Source organism: Prionailurus bengalensis, chromosome C1, assembly GCF_016509475.1.
Source record: "Prionailurus bengalensis isolate Pbe53 chromosome C1, Fcat_Pben_1.1_paternal_pri, whole genome shotgun sequence".
NCBI lineage: Eukaryota > Metazoa > Chordata > Mammalia > Carnivora > Felidae > Prionailurus > Prionailurus bengalensis.
The window spans coordinates 93,275,305-93,287,355 of record NC_057345.1 but is presented as its reverse complement, the minus strand read 5'-3'; the positions used below and the strand labels follow the sequence as shown (position 1 = coordinate 93,287,355).

The 12,051-nt window shown below is 40.5% G+C and overlaps 2 protein-coding genes across 8 annotated transcripts in view; one reads left to right on the top strand and one right to left on the bottom strand.

The window, feature by feature from the left end:
* CLCC1 (chloride channel CLIC like 1) overlaps positions 1-11,434 on the top strand; it is a 27,660-nt gene extending 16,226 nt beyond the window's left edge. For all 3 annotated transcript variants that reach the window (XM_043575738.1, XM_043575736.1, XM_043575737.1), the window contains 6 exons: positions 68-208; positions 2,061-2,154; positions 3,652-3,749; positions 4,009-4,155; positions 6,420-6,761; positions 8,417-11,434. In XM_043575738.1, the coding sequence (XP_043431673.1) occupies positions 68-208; positions 2,061-2,154; positions 3,652-3,749; positions 4,009-4,155; positions 6,420-6,761; positions 8,417-8,674 (1,080 nt within the window). In that variant the 3' untranslated portion in view covers positions 8,675-11,434. The remainder of the gene's footprint in view (positions 1-67; positions 209-2,060; positions 2,155-3,651; positions 3,750-4,008; positions 4,156-6,419; positions 6,762-8,416) is intronic.
* GPSM2 (G protein signaling modulator 2) overlaps positions 11,288-12,051 on the bottom strand; it is a 46,705-nt gene continuing 45,941 nt past the window's right edge. For all 5 annotated transcript variants that reach the window (XM_043575730.1, XM_043575731.1, XM_043575734.1 and 2 more), the window contains one exon: positions 11,288-12,051. In XM_043575730.1, coding sequence (XP_043431665.1) covers positions 11,824-12,051 — 228 coding nt within the window. In that variant the 3' untranslated portion in view covers positions 11,288-11,823.

Here is a 12,051-nt window from a genome sequence, read left to right as displayed (position 1 = left end):
TTCCCATTTTCTGGTGGGGAGGATGGTGTGGCAGTAACTTTGCTTTCCCCTTCTTCCTGTTTTTGAGGTGCTTCTGTGTCTGCTCTGCATCGTGGCACTGGTGGCTACCGAGCTGTGGACCTATGTGCATTGGTACACCCAGCTGAGACGGGTTTTATTCATCAGTTTTCTCGTCAGTTTGGGATGGAATTGGATGTATTTATATAAGGTATTAAATATGCGGGAGGCTTTAAAACGTTCAGATGTCATTTCATAATAGAAGAAGAAGACCGTGCATCAAGAGCTGATACATAACCTTCCTGAGGGCTGGAGGCAGTGGTTGGAGATGAGGTGGGAGAGGAAACTGGCAGCTGCTCACCTGCACCTGGTGTTTTGGGTCCTTGACCAGCTGGCATGGTCCTCGTCCTCACAGCCCAGTTCCTGACGGTGGCAGCTGGGCAGCTAAATCAGAATAAAGCTAGTTAGATAGATTGTTTAAAATTTTATGTAGGTAATTTAGGGTATGTCCTTTTATTCTTTGCCAGAAAAGATATCAAAAGATTATTATTTTTTTTTTTTTAATTTTTTTTTTTCAACATTTATTTATTTTTGGGACAGAGAGAGACAGAGCATGAACGGGGGAGGGGCAGAGAGAGAGGGAGACACAGAATCGGAAACAGGCTCCAGGCTCCGAGCCATCAGCCCAGAGCCCGACGCGGGGCTCGAACTCCCAGACCGCGAGATCGTGACCTGGCTGAAGTCGGACGCTTAACCGACTGCGCCACCCAGGCGCCCCACAAAAGATTATTTTTTAAAAGTTCGGTTATTTTCTGAATGTGAAAGCGGTATGTTGATGGTAGACACACCATCAACAAAAATAAAACATAAGAAAAAATTTTTTTTAAATAAATTTCAGTTCTTTCAAAATTGGGATCATACTGAATACAGAAAGTCAAATGAAGCACTGTTCTTGCCAAAATAGCATAACCAATGAAGGGCAATTTCAGATCGTTTTCGCAGGGTGAGTCAGGTAGCAAAGTGTTTTTGATGCATTTATCTGATTTAAGTCACTGTGATACATCCTTAACTTTTTGCTCTAAGTTCTGCAGCTTCTAGAACTAATTCTTCACAGATTAAAGGAAGAAAGTTTGGTTGAATATTGTTATCTTGGTGATTCCCCCCAGGGCTTTTATATATAAAAGATGTAGTATCTTTATATGGACCATTTGTGCTGAAAATTATCCAGAGTAAAACACTTTATTGTGAATTGTAAAAAGAAAATGAGAAGTAGTTATTTAATGTATATATTTTGGGATGTGCTGTGAATTATATTTGAACTGATATTTAAAAAATTTTTTTTAATATTTATTTTTGAGACAGAGAGGTGGGGGAGGGGCACAGAGAGAGGGAGACACAGAATTGGAAGCAGGCTCCAGGCTCTGAGCTGTCAGCAGAGCCCGACATGGGGTTCGAACTCACGAACCGTGAGATCATGCATGACCTGAGCTGAAGTTGGACGCTTAACCGACTGAGCCACTCACTCAGGTGCCCCTTGAACTAATTTTTTAAAACAATCTTTTTAGTACAAAGGTTTTCCTTTCTCATCAAAAGTATGTACAAAGAAGGCAACTATAATTCTTTATCCTCACTTGTTGTATTAAGACTGTGCTTAATACACCTGGGTGACTCAGTTAAGCGTCCATCTTCAGCTCAGGTCACGATATCACAGTTTGTGGGTTCGAGCCCCACATCAGGCTCTGTGCTGACAGCTCAGAGCCTGGAGCCCGCTTCAGATTCTGTGTCTCCCTCTCTGTCTGCCCCTCCCCTGCTCATGCTCTGTCTCTGTCTCTCTCAAAAATAAATAAATGTTAAAAAAAATTTTAATTAAAAAGAAAAAGAGACTGTGCTTTGCCATGAACTGAAAAGAGCTACTATTTTAAAATAATACAGTTTTTTTTTGTATCGAAAAAAATGTGAACAGTCTGGGGTCTGGTACAGACACTCTTTGAAGTAAGGTTTTGGATATGTAGACATAACCTCCTGTTAGTGGCCGCTCACAGCTCCCTCTTGGTGTTGGTCAGCTAGCCTTCGCACAGCATCAGGCCGAGGTTGCCAAGATGGAGCCGTTAAACAACGTGTGTGCTGAGAAGATGGACTGGATTGGAAGTCTCTGGGGTAAGGCGTTGGTTCACTGGGCCTTATTTTGAGTAGAATTTCCGAGAAGGAGAGAACATATTAGTAATTACAGAGAAATGATAAAATGCCAGAAAGACGCTTCCCATGACCAAATGAATCTTCAGTATCAGAAGAACATGCCAGAAGCGTCGGGTTTCAGACCGTGACACCTGTGCTCATGTAACATCACAGGGAAGGAATAGGAACTGTCTTTGCCGGCTCCAGTGTCACCTGTCTTCTCCATTGGACCGTGATGGAGCCTGTGCTCGTGTCGTTCATCTAGTCCTTAGGAAGAGGGTTCGGCATGTTTATTAAAGAAGTGAATTGTGTTTATATAAATTAATATCCAGCTTAGACTTAATCTCCTGATAATGACTTATGAAACCTTATATTGTAACTTTACTATACGTTTTTTAAATAAGAGGAAAATTATTTGACTTTTTTTTTAATCTCACAGACTTTATAAATATTCTCACTAATGTGACTGTCTTTACTTCTGTATATCTAGCAATAGGAATGGTTTAGTGTTCAAAGGCACTTTATAAATGCACGTCTGTAATAGCTGACCCAGAATAGACTCTCGGCAGATTATACAAAACAGGGTGTCCAAATTAGCGTTTCTTCAAAAGTTATGGGAACTAAACCAATCCAGCCTTGCTTCCTGGCTGCAGGAGACAAGTGAATGTATCCTCTAGCCCAGGCTAGTATGCAATGTACTGTGTACATACATTTAGAAAAATTGGGAGAACTAACGTTCTTTATTTTGTAAAGTAAGAATTGGTTTCTTTTTTTAATGTTTGTTTATTTTGAGGGAGAGAGAGAGAGAGAGAGAGCAAACAAGTGGAGAAGGGGCAGAGAGAGGCAGAGAGAGAGAATCCCAAGCAGGCTGTGCACTAGCAGCTTGGAGCCTGCTTGAGATTCTCTCTCTCTTCCTCTCCAGAGCCTGCTTGGGATTCTCTCTCTCTTTCTCTCTCTGTCTCTCTCTCTCTCTGCCCCACTCCCACTTATGCTATCTCTTTCAAAATAAATAAAACTTGAAATTTTATTGAGATAATTCTAGATGCACACGTAGTTGTAAGAAGTAAAACAGATCCTGTGCCCCCTTTCCCCATTATCCCCAGTGGAACCATCTTCCACAACTATAGCAACACAGCATCACAGCCAGGATATTAACTTCCACATAATCCAGCGATCTCTGATTTCCCGTTTTCCTTGGATTCATTTGTATGTATAAAGAACAGTTTTTAATGTTTACTGTTTAGAAATTTTCATAAAGTATGTTTTATCTGCATAAGACTCGTATAATTTGAGGGGATTTTTAAACATTTTGGGCATAAGGTGAAAACTTTTTAAATCAGTGTTATAGGGAGTCTATTTGTACAGCAGTTAAAATTGGTTGGCGGCAGGGACAGGGACAAAACCAAAATGTCTTCTTTGGGAATGAAATGCAACTTTTTTTTTTTAATGACTCAGTGTTTTGTCTGTTTCTCTAAATAGAAGTGTTTAGAAGTTCATGGACCTATAAGGATGACCCATGCCAAAAATACTATGAGCTCTTGTTAGTCAACCCTATTTGGTTGGTCCCACCAACAAAGGTATAGAACACATTTTGTCAAAATTACTTATACAAAGTCAAAAATCCCTTGTATTAATTAAAAGTTAGTGTTTTTACCGTCATTTTGCTAATAATAAACCTTTGCTCTAGAAAAAATACTTCCGTTACAAATGATTTTCACATTAAACGCATTTCAGTTTATGAACATAATTTCATCCCGGTGCACAGCGAATTTTGGCTTGTTCTGTGCACTCAACCATTTGAGGGAAAAATTAAGTTGCTGTTATGTCTTGTTTTAGGCACTGGCAGTTACGTTCACCAACTTTGTCACGGAGCCATTGAAACACATTGGAAAAGGAGCTGGTGAATTTATTAAAGCGCTCATGAAGGAGATGCCAGTATTACTTCACATTCCCATGCTGATAATTATGGCACTGGCTGTCCTGGTTAGTACATAGCACTGTTGACTGTTAACAGGACTTGCAGGAAAAAGGCAGTTCTAAAATTGCAGACTTTTTTTGCTGTGGTAAATCAGGCTAAATCATGCTTAATGGTATGAAAAGATGATTTTAAAGTGATGCGGATTTATTTATACTTACGTGTGTATTCTTACGTGGATAAGCAAGGAGATGATTCTCAAGTTTGATTGTGGGTGTCATGGCAGGGACTTCGAGTAATAACACCCTTTTAAATTTGTTCTTTAACTTGTTGAAGTAATACAGATGAAATCAGTTGTTTTGTCCTCTTTGAGAAAGGGGGCCTTGTTTCAGTCTGAGTTTTTGCAGCCCTGAGAAGGGAAGGGCATTGGCTTAAGCGCAGAATCAGGCAGGGATGTAGAAGAAGGTGTTGTACTGGGAAACAGTTTGGGGATCCAGGAACAGACATTGATTATGTAGAAACATTATTTGTCATTCATCCACGGCTTCTTCAGCTTTCTTATTGTTGATTTTCAGCCCTTACCCTAATGAAGTAGTTGTCACATAAAACAAAATACAAAGAACCCAGATGTGCCATGGGAAAAGCCAAGTTTGTATCTGTAAAGAAATTAAGCTATTTAAAATGTACAACTTTAAATAATTTGCAGCATTGACTTTCTATGTTGGGTGTGAATATACACAACACGTGAGCAATTATCAGACGATTAGTACCTTCCAATTTTAATTATTAAATTAAAAAGGATTATCTTCCCTAAGGGTACAAAATTTACTATGCTTTATTCATTTTGAAATTGTTCCTGTTTTGTTTTTGTTTTTTGGGCTTGTGATTTTAGGAGTCAGGTTTAGGGGGATGATTTTGTTAGGTGACATTAATTGTGTAGTAGTGCAGATTTCCCTTGACTTACGGGGTTACATCCCGATAAACCCATTGTAAGTTGAAAATACCATACGTCAAAAGTGCATTTACGATACCTAGCCTACAGGACGTCATAGCTTAGCCTAGCCTGCCTTAAATGTGATCAGAATGCTTATGTTAGCCTGCAGTTGGGCAAAATCATCTAACACAAAGCCCATTTTATAGTAAAGTGTCAAATATCTTGCACAGTTTATTGAATATTGTACTGAAAGTGAGAAACAGAATGGCTGTGTGGGTAAGGAGTGATTGAGGTGAAGGGGTGGTTCATCCTTGTGACCGCGCGGCTGACCGGGAGCTGCCCTGCCCGCCATCACCAGAGAGGAGCGTACCTGAAATCGTTAGCCCAGGAAAAGATCCAAATTCTAAATTTGAAGTACAGTTTCTGCAGAATGTGTATCACTTTCTCACCATTGTGAAGTCTAACAGTTGTAAGTCAAACCATTGTAAGGGGTGGACTCCCTATAATCTAGTGTCTGACAAAAGCCCATCATCTCTTGATTCATCTGCTTGCGGAAAGGGCTTTTACTGCTTCTGTCTTCAAATAGTTTCTCTAGCTCAGTGATTTTCAAATTTTTTATTCTCAGGACCTTTTTGTACCCTTAAGAACCAAAGCCCACAAAACAAACAAAAATGGAGGACCACGAAGAGCTCCTGTTTATGGTGGTTTTGTTTATTGATAGTTTACCATATTAGAAATTAAAACTAAGAAAAATTTAAAATTCACGTCTACACGAGCACACAGTCCATGAGCTGTCAGAGTGAGGAAGTCATTCCAGCCCCAGAAGATTCCACACTCAGAAGGGAAGAGTGAGAAAGACTAAGGTCTTTGAAGTAGAAAAAAGTTTGACCTCACAGAATCCCTGAAACTGTCTCAGGGATCCCCCTCGGGGTCCCTGGGCCACACATTGAGAAATGCTGCCTAGGTTTTCTCATGAAATGGGACTCAAAGCCTGTTGGAAACTTACCCTACCTGAGAATGTTTCCATAATGATGTGCAATTCTGACTTTTAGCAATTACCTTATATGGTGGGTGTGAAAATAGACAACTGATGAGCAGTTATCTGTTAGTACCTTCCAATTTAAGTTTCTAGACTTTAGCCAAACTTCCCTTGATACAATTCATTCAGAATGTGTTCAGCTGATTGAAATGTCTACTTAACACTTCATGATTTCCACATTTTATTGGCTATTCTGGCCCAGTATTAATCTAAAGAAGAGATCTCTAATGAAACAATAGTGAAATGAATACGTCTCCAAATGCCACAAGTCAAGTTAGGTAATTTTGTTAGCATCCTGAATAATTTCATTGTGAGTCAGCCATTAAATACTCAGGGCTATGTATTTCTTTTCCTTCTAGAGTTTCTGCTATGGTGCTGGAAAATCAGTTAATATGCTGAGACAAATAAGTGGTCCCGAGAGAGAACCACCCCGGGCACTTGAGCCAGGTGACAGAGGACGGCAGAAGGAAGTTGATTATAGACCCCATGGTGGAGCAGGTGATACAGATTTCTATTATAGAGGCCCGATCGGCCCCGTTGAGCAAGGCCCTTATGACAAAACATATGAGGGTAGAAGAGATGTTTTGAGACAGAGAGATGTTGACTTGAGACTTAAGACTGGCAACAAGAGCCCCGAAGTGCTCCGGGCATGTGATTTACCAGACGCAGAGGCGAGAGAGCATCCCAAGGCGGTACCCAGTGTAAGTCAGCAACTGTTCATTTTGCCGTCCTGTCATGCTAGGCCTGAGTGCTTCCTACAGAGCTTCTGGTTAAGCGTTTTTTCCTCTCTTAACTTTCACAGTTAATTATATCGTTATTGATATAATTGTTTACTCTCTCCTCCTTTCTAGTCAAAAGTTTGGCCTTCTCAGAAGAAATAAAGCCAGATTTGATTTTAAAAAAAATTTTTTTTTTCAACGTTTATTTATTTTTGGGACAGAGAGAGACAGAGCATGAACGGGCGAGGGGCAGAGAGAGAGGGAGACACAGAATCGGAAACAGGCTCCAGGCTCTGAGCCATCAGCCCAGAGCCCGACGTGGGGCTCGAACTCCCGGACCGTGAGATCGTGACCTGGCTGAAGTCGGATGCTTAACCGACTGCGCCACCCAGGCGCCCCTAGATTTGATTTTTATGTAAAGTACTATTTAACAAGTTAGAACAGGTGGTAGTTCATAGGAAATTTCATTAGGAAACCGAGCGAGCATGACTAAAATTTCTACCCGTAAAGAGCTCAGAGAGAAGTCCCCACTGAAGGCCTGGTGCCCTGGGGAGCCCGCAGGAGAGCCCTAAAGGCTCAGCTGGGCAGAAGAGTGGGCGGGGAGGGGCCACACCACACTTTCCCAAGTCTTTGGTATCATTGGCTGGGTAGAGTCTACTTTCTACCTGCCGAATGTTGAGGTGTTTTCTCTACATTATGGGCCATTTGAAGAGACATTGCCATTTCTGTTTGTGAGAGGAATTTATAGTGTCATTTGCAAAGTTCAAGTTGCAACTGTAAACCTTTGAGAAATAGCCGTGAGTGCAGAATCTAGGAAATTATAGAATCCCTTCCACGGAGTTTCTTATAAGAAGAATAAACATACCTGCGTACATCTAGAAAATTTTCAGATGTGCCTTTCAGCGTTAATAGGTAACGGTAAGATACCGTTCATCCCAAGCCTCAAGTGACTTCCCATCTCACTTAAAGGGAAAGCTAGTTATCATGGTGACCCGGGGCTCCCTTGATCTGCCCACAGCCCGGCTCCGTTGGCACGTGGATCTCTTCTCCTCCTGCTCTCCTGCTGTGCTTACTCTCCTTCAGCCACAGGAGCCTCCTCACTATTCCGTGAACTTACAACCTTTGTACTTGCCGTTCCCTGTCTAGAATGCCATTCCCGTATATTCACATGGTTCATTTCTTCAGGCCTTTACTCCTGTATCACCTGATGTAAACCCAGCGTGGTAGTTTGTTAATTTGTTGCTTCTTTCCCCCAAGCTAATTGGAAGTTCCAGTGAGGGCGCGGGTTTTGTCGGTTTTGTTCCTGCTGTATCCCCAGCACATAGAACTTAATACAGACTTAATAAATAATTCAAATGAATTACTCTCACCAGGCAAGAGGAGTTAGCAGTACTGTTTACCAGTCCTCTTGTCCCTTCCTAAACCTGGGTCACTAGACCACCTGCCATATCCTCCGTGCCCCTGCCCCATTGCTCCGTGTATAGTTCTGTGAGGCTTAATAACATCTGTAGCCTTACAGTACAGCACTGGAGCTGGGATTCGAAAGAGTTCCAAGTTTGATACAACAGATTTGCATAGGAACTTGTTAAACATGTTTGATTGCATTAATTAAACAATTAAAATGTAATTCCCTACAGCATAAATTTCCTGTTTTGGATGCAAAGCCCAAAGAGATTGGAATCCCAGGAGAAAGCACACTGCCAGAAAGCAGCACTGAAAGCAGCCAGTCCACTAAGCCTGTCTCTGGTGCAGAGACATCAGAGAAGGCGGAAGGTACATCTGCGGAGGAAAAGGGCCAGCTCAGGACCGAGGCCAGAGGCAGCCGAGAGGAAGGCGGTGGCGCATCCAGCCCCACCAGCTGTGGAAAGGACCTGGATGCTGGCCCATGTGGCTAGAGGAACACAGACTCGGACCACAGCTCCAAGGTCGTCTTTGGGTTTTGTAAAGTATACTCTTCACAACCGTGCACTCTTCTCTACACATATTCTGACATTTACTATACGGGTGCCAACTTCTACATTAATATTTTTATTGACCATCAGGACGAATGAATACACATGTATTTGTTTAGTTTTTAATCTTTTGTCAGTTTAATTTCATTTTCATATTGAAACCTCCCAAAAAGTTTTAAAGTGTTAATTTTGGAACGGGATCTCATCGATGAACACATGGCAAGTATCACTGATTTCAAATAAAGAGGTCAGTTTGATTCAGGGGACAGTGAAAAAGTTGATGGTTCACAGGCTTAGATAGGAACCAACTAGCCAACGTGCGTGGTGCCTAGTGGAGAAGCCCGAGGACACCTACCTTAGTTAATAATTTGTTAGTCGTGCATTGGATTCGATATGTTTCTGCAAGTGGGAGTACCCAAAAATAGTTTTTAAGGAGAGTCCACTATGGTCAAGTTTACTCTCGTCATGCACTTCGGTGTCTTCATGCAGCCATGGAGTGTGTGTCCGTTTGTCTCTGTGTAGGCTGCCTTAGCTCATCATGGCTTTGTCATTCCCTATCCCATCTCCATCTCTCAACTCTCCCAGCGATGACTGGGCCCGCTTCCTGGCCACCTATTTTACTTTACCCTCAGCTGAGAACTGAAGATTGCCAGGAGAATTTAGTTATTAGCACAGCTTAAGTCGGTAATCTGGGTTTTACATAGTCCGTAGACTTTGAGAATAGCTCTATTTCAATATGTACTTTACACATTGGTCAAGTACATTATTTTTGCTAAACAGCATAATCTCTCTACATCCCTGGTCAAATACTAAAAAATGCCACTGTCAAGATTTTTAAAAACTTACCTCAGCAAGAGGGTGTCAAATTTAACGTTAATATTATTTTCTAGTTTAATCTTGCAAACATCTTTAGTATTTCATCAAAAAGGTAGTATCCCCCCCCCCCCCAATACAACAGAATTTTGTATAAACATTTGTAACATAGTAGGTATGTAATATATGAACTAATGCAAAGGATGCCTGCAGTTTGGGGATTTTTGAACATCAATACATATAAAGGCCTCTCTTGTGGCACCTGGGTGGCTCAGTTGGTTAAGCATCTGACTTCAACTCAGGTCATGATCTCACAGTTTGTGAATTCAAGCCCTGCACGGGCTCTGTGCTGACAGCTCAGAGCCTGGAGCCTGCTTCAGATTCTGTGTTTCCCTCGCTCTCTCTCTCTCTCTCTCTCTCTCTCTCTCTCTTTGCCCCTCCCCTGCTCATTCTCTCTCTCCCCGCCTCTGAAAAATAAACATTGAAAAAAAAGCCTCTTTGAGGGCCAGACCTGTTTATGCTAGTTGGTAAATATGCACCTAGGGTGGTTAGGTGTCCTTTGAGCTGTGATTAGACTCTAAAGAGTATCGAATGCCTCAGGTGACAGACTGTAACAATGAGAGTGGAGTTAATGCTGTTTGAACTCCTTTTTATCTAAAAACGAGTCTGTAAAAAATTAAAATATTGTCTTTGTATTCTTTCATTACAGATAACTGTTGGGGGATGCAGTCCACTTTGACAGCTAGCAAAGCAACATACATTCAACTGCTGTCGAATGACAGCAAATAGGGAAGACTAATTAAAGCAAACTGAACAGATCAAGGGCAGTCTAGAACTTGGAGTAATAGGCTTGTTTATTGTCCAGCTCATATTTATCAAAATCAAGAATTGTAGCAACAGGCTTTTAGGAGAATCAGTAGGGTATACAGCTTTTTAAAAGCAGTTTTTAAATGAATAATGAATGTTTACAGGCTCTTAACTACAGTATACACAAAATACTTATTTTACATTATTGTGGTTTGGTATGCTGTCTTTGCTCATTGAATATGCTTATAAGAAAAAACCCATGAAACTTACATACAGGTTTTAAAAGGACGCTATCTAGGACATTATATCCTATATATAATATATACATCATAAAGTGATCCAGGTGTTAACAGAGTACTTTTGACAAAATTTGTCTGATCTTAGAACCAAGAATACTTTTTTTTTTTCCTGAGCCTTTAATGTGATTCCAGGTCGAGTAACTTTCTTCTGTTTTATTTTTGTGAACATTGGCCATTTGGAGAAGTGATTCTCACTGCCCATCAAGTCATCTGAAGGACTTTGAGAAAGGACAGAGGCCCAGAGCCCCAGATACCATCCCAGCTGTGCAGAATCAAAAGCAACCAGAGGTGAATGAGTTCTGGGTGTGGGCATTTGCATTTTATAGTTCAGCCTTAGCATGTCCCATCCTTGCTGTCTTCTTTTGCTAAATTCACTTCCTGTCATGTCGTATTGTGCGCCCTTATAAACTGCCTTCAGTTCCTGAGATGAAGGGAGGCTTAATGACGACTGAGAGCTTAACCTACATCTTTCATACTTAAATTTTGTGAGTTTTCATGTGTTCTCTATTTTCATGGCCTAGGTTCTTGATACAACCACAGGAGTTTGGGGTTTTTTGTTTTTTTGATATTAGGTCTTAAACAGTATTTTGCAACAGAAGATATAATTTTAAGCCACACACACTTTAAAATTCAAGGGTCCAGAACATGCTAAAAGTTTATTTCTTAGAGTTGTTTTTATAATGGGTTTGAACTAATAACATACTGAAAATAGGATTTTTAGCAGAAAAAAGATCTAGATTCTTTTAATAAAGACTATATAACTTTTTTACACATTGGTCAAGTATGTTATTGTTTACTAAACAGCCTAATTTCTTACTATATCCATGGTTCAGTATTTAAAAAATGCCATCATCAAGAGTTAAAAAAATTATCACTTTACAAACACTACGTAAAGGAATCTAAAAAGTTGCCAAAGAACACAATCCCAAGCATTATTCAAAAAAGTTGATGAAGCACCTTGTATAAGACACCTCCACCCTGAAACGAGTGTCCAGAGAAATGTGAATTAATGCTATACTATTAAAGGTTAAATATTTACATCATTCTAAAAACATTTAAAGCTGTATTACAGTGCTATAATTTCTCCTTTTAAGGAAAAAAAAGAGTTTCCCTGCAGTGTTCTGAAAGGAAATAAGGTCGTTTAAAAAAAATATATCCGTAATAACTAGTGGTTTATTTTTTTCCTGTATTTTTAAATTCCAACAAAGCATTACTTTGCAAAATGTCTTTCAGCCCAAATTCAGCGTCTCTGTTTTGATCTCTTTGTAAAAGAACTCTCTGTTCATCCATTCTTTTCGCCTGAGAACGTAGAATCAGGCTAAAAAAGTCCTCGTCTGGTACTGTTGGTCCCTTTGTGGTGGCAGGTGGTGGAGCACATCTTTGATCATCTAATCTGGACCC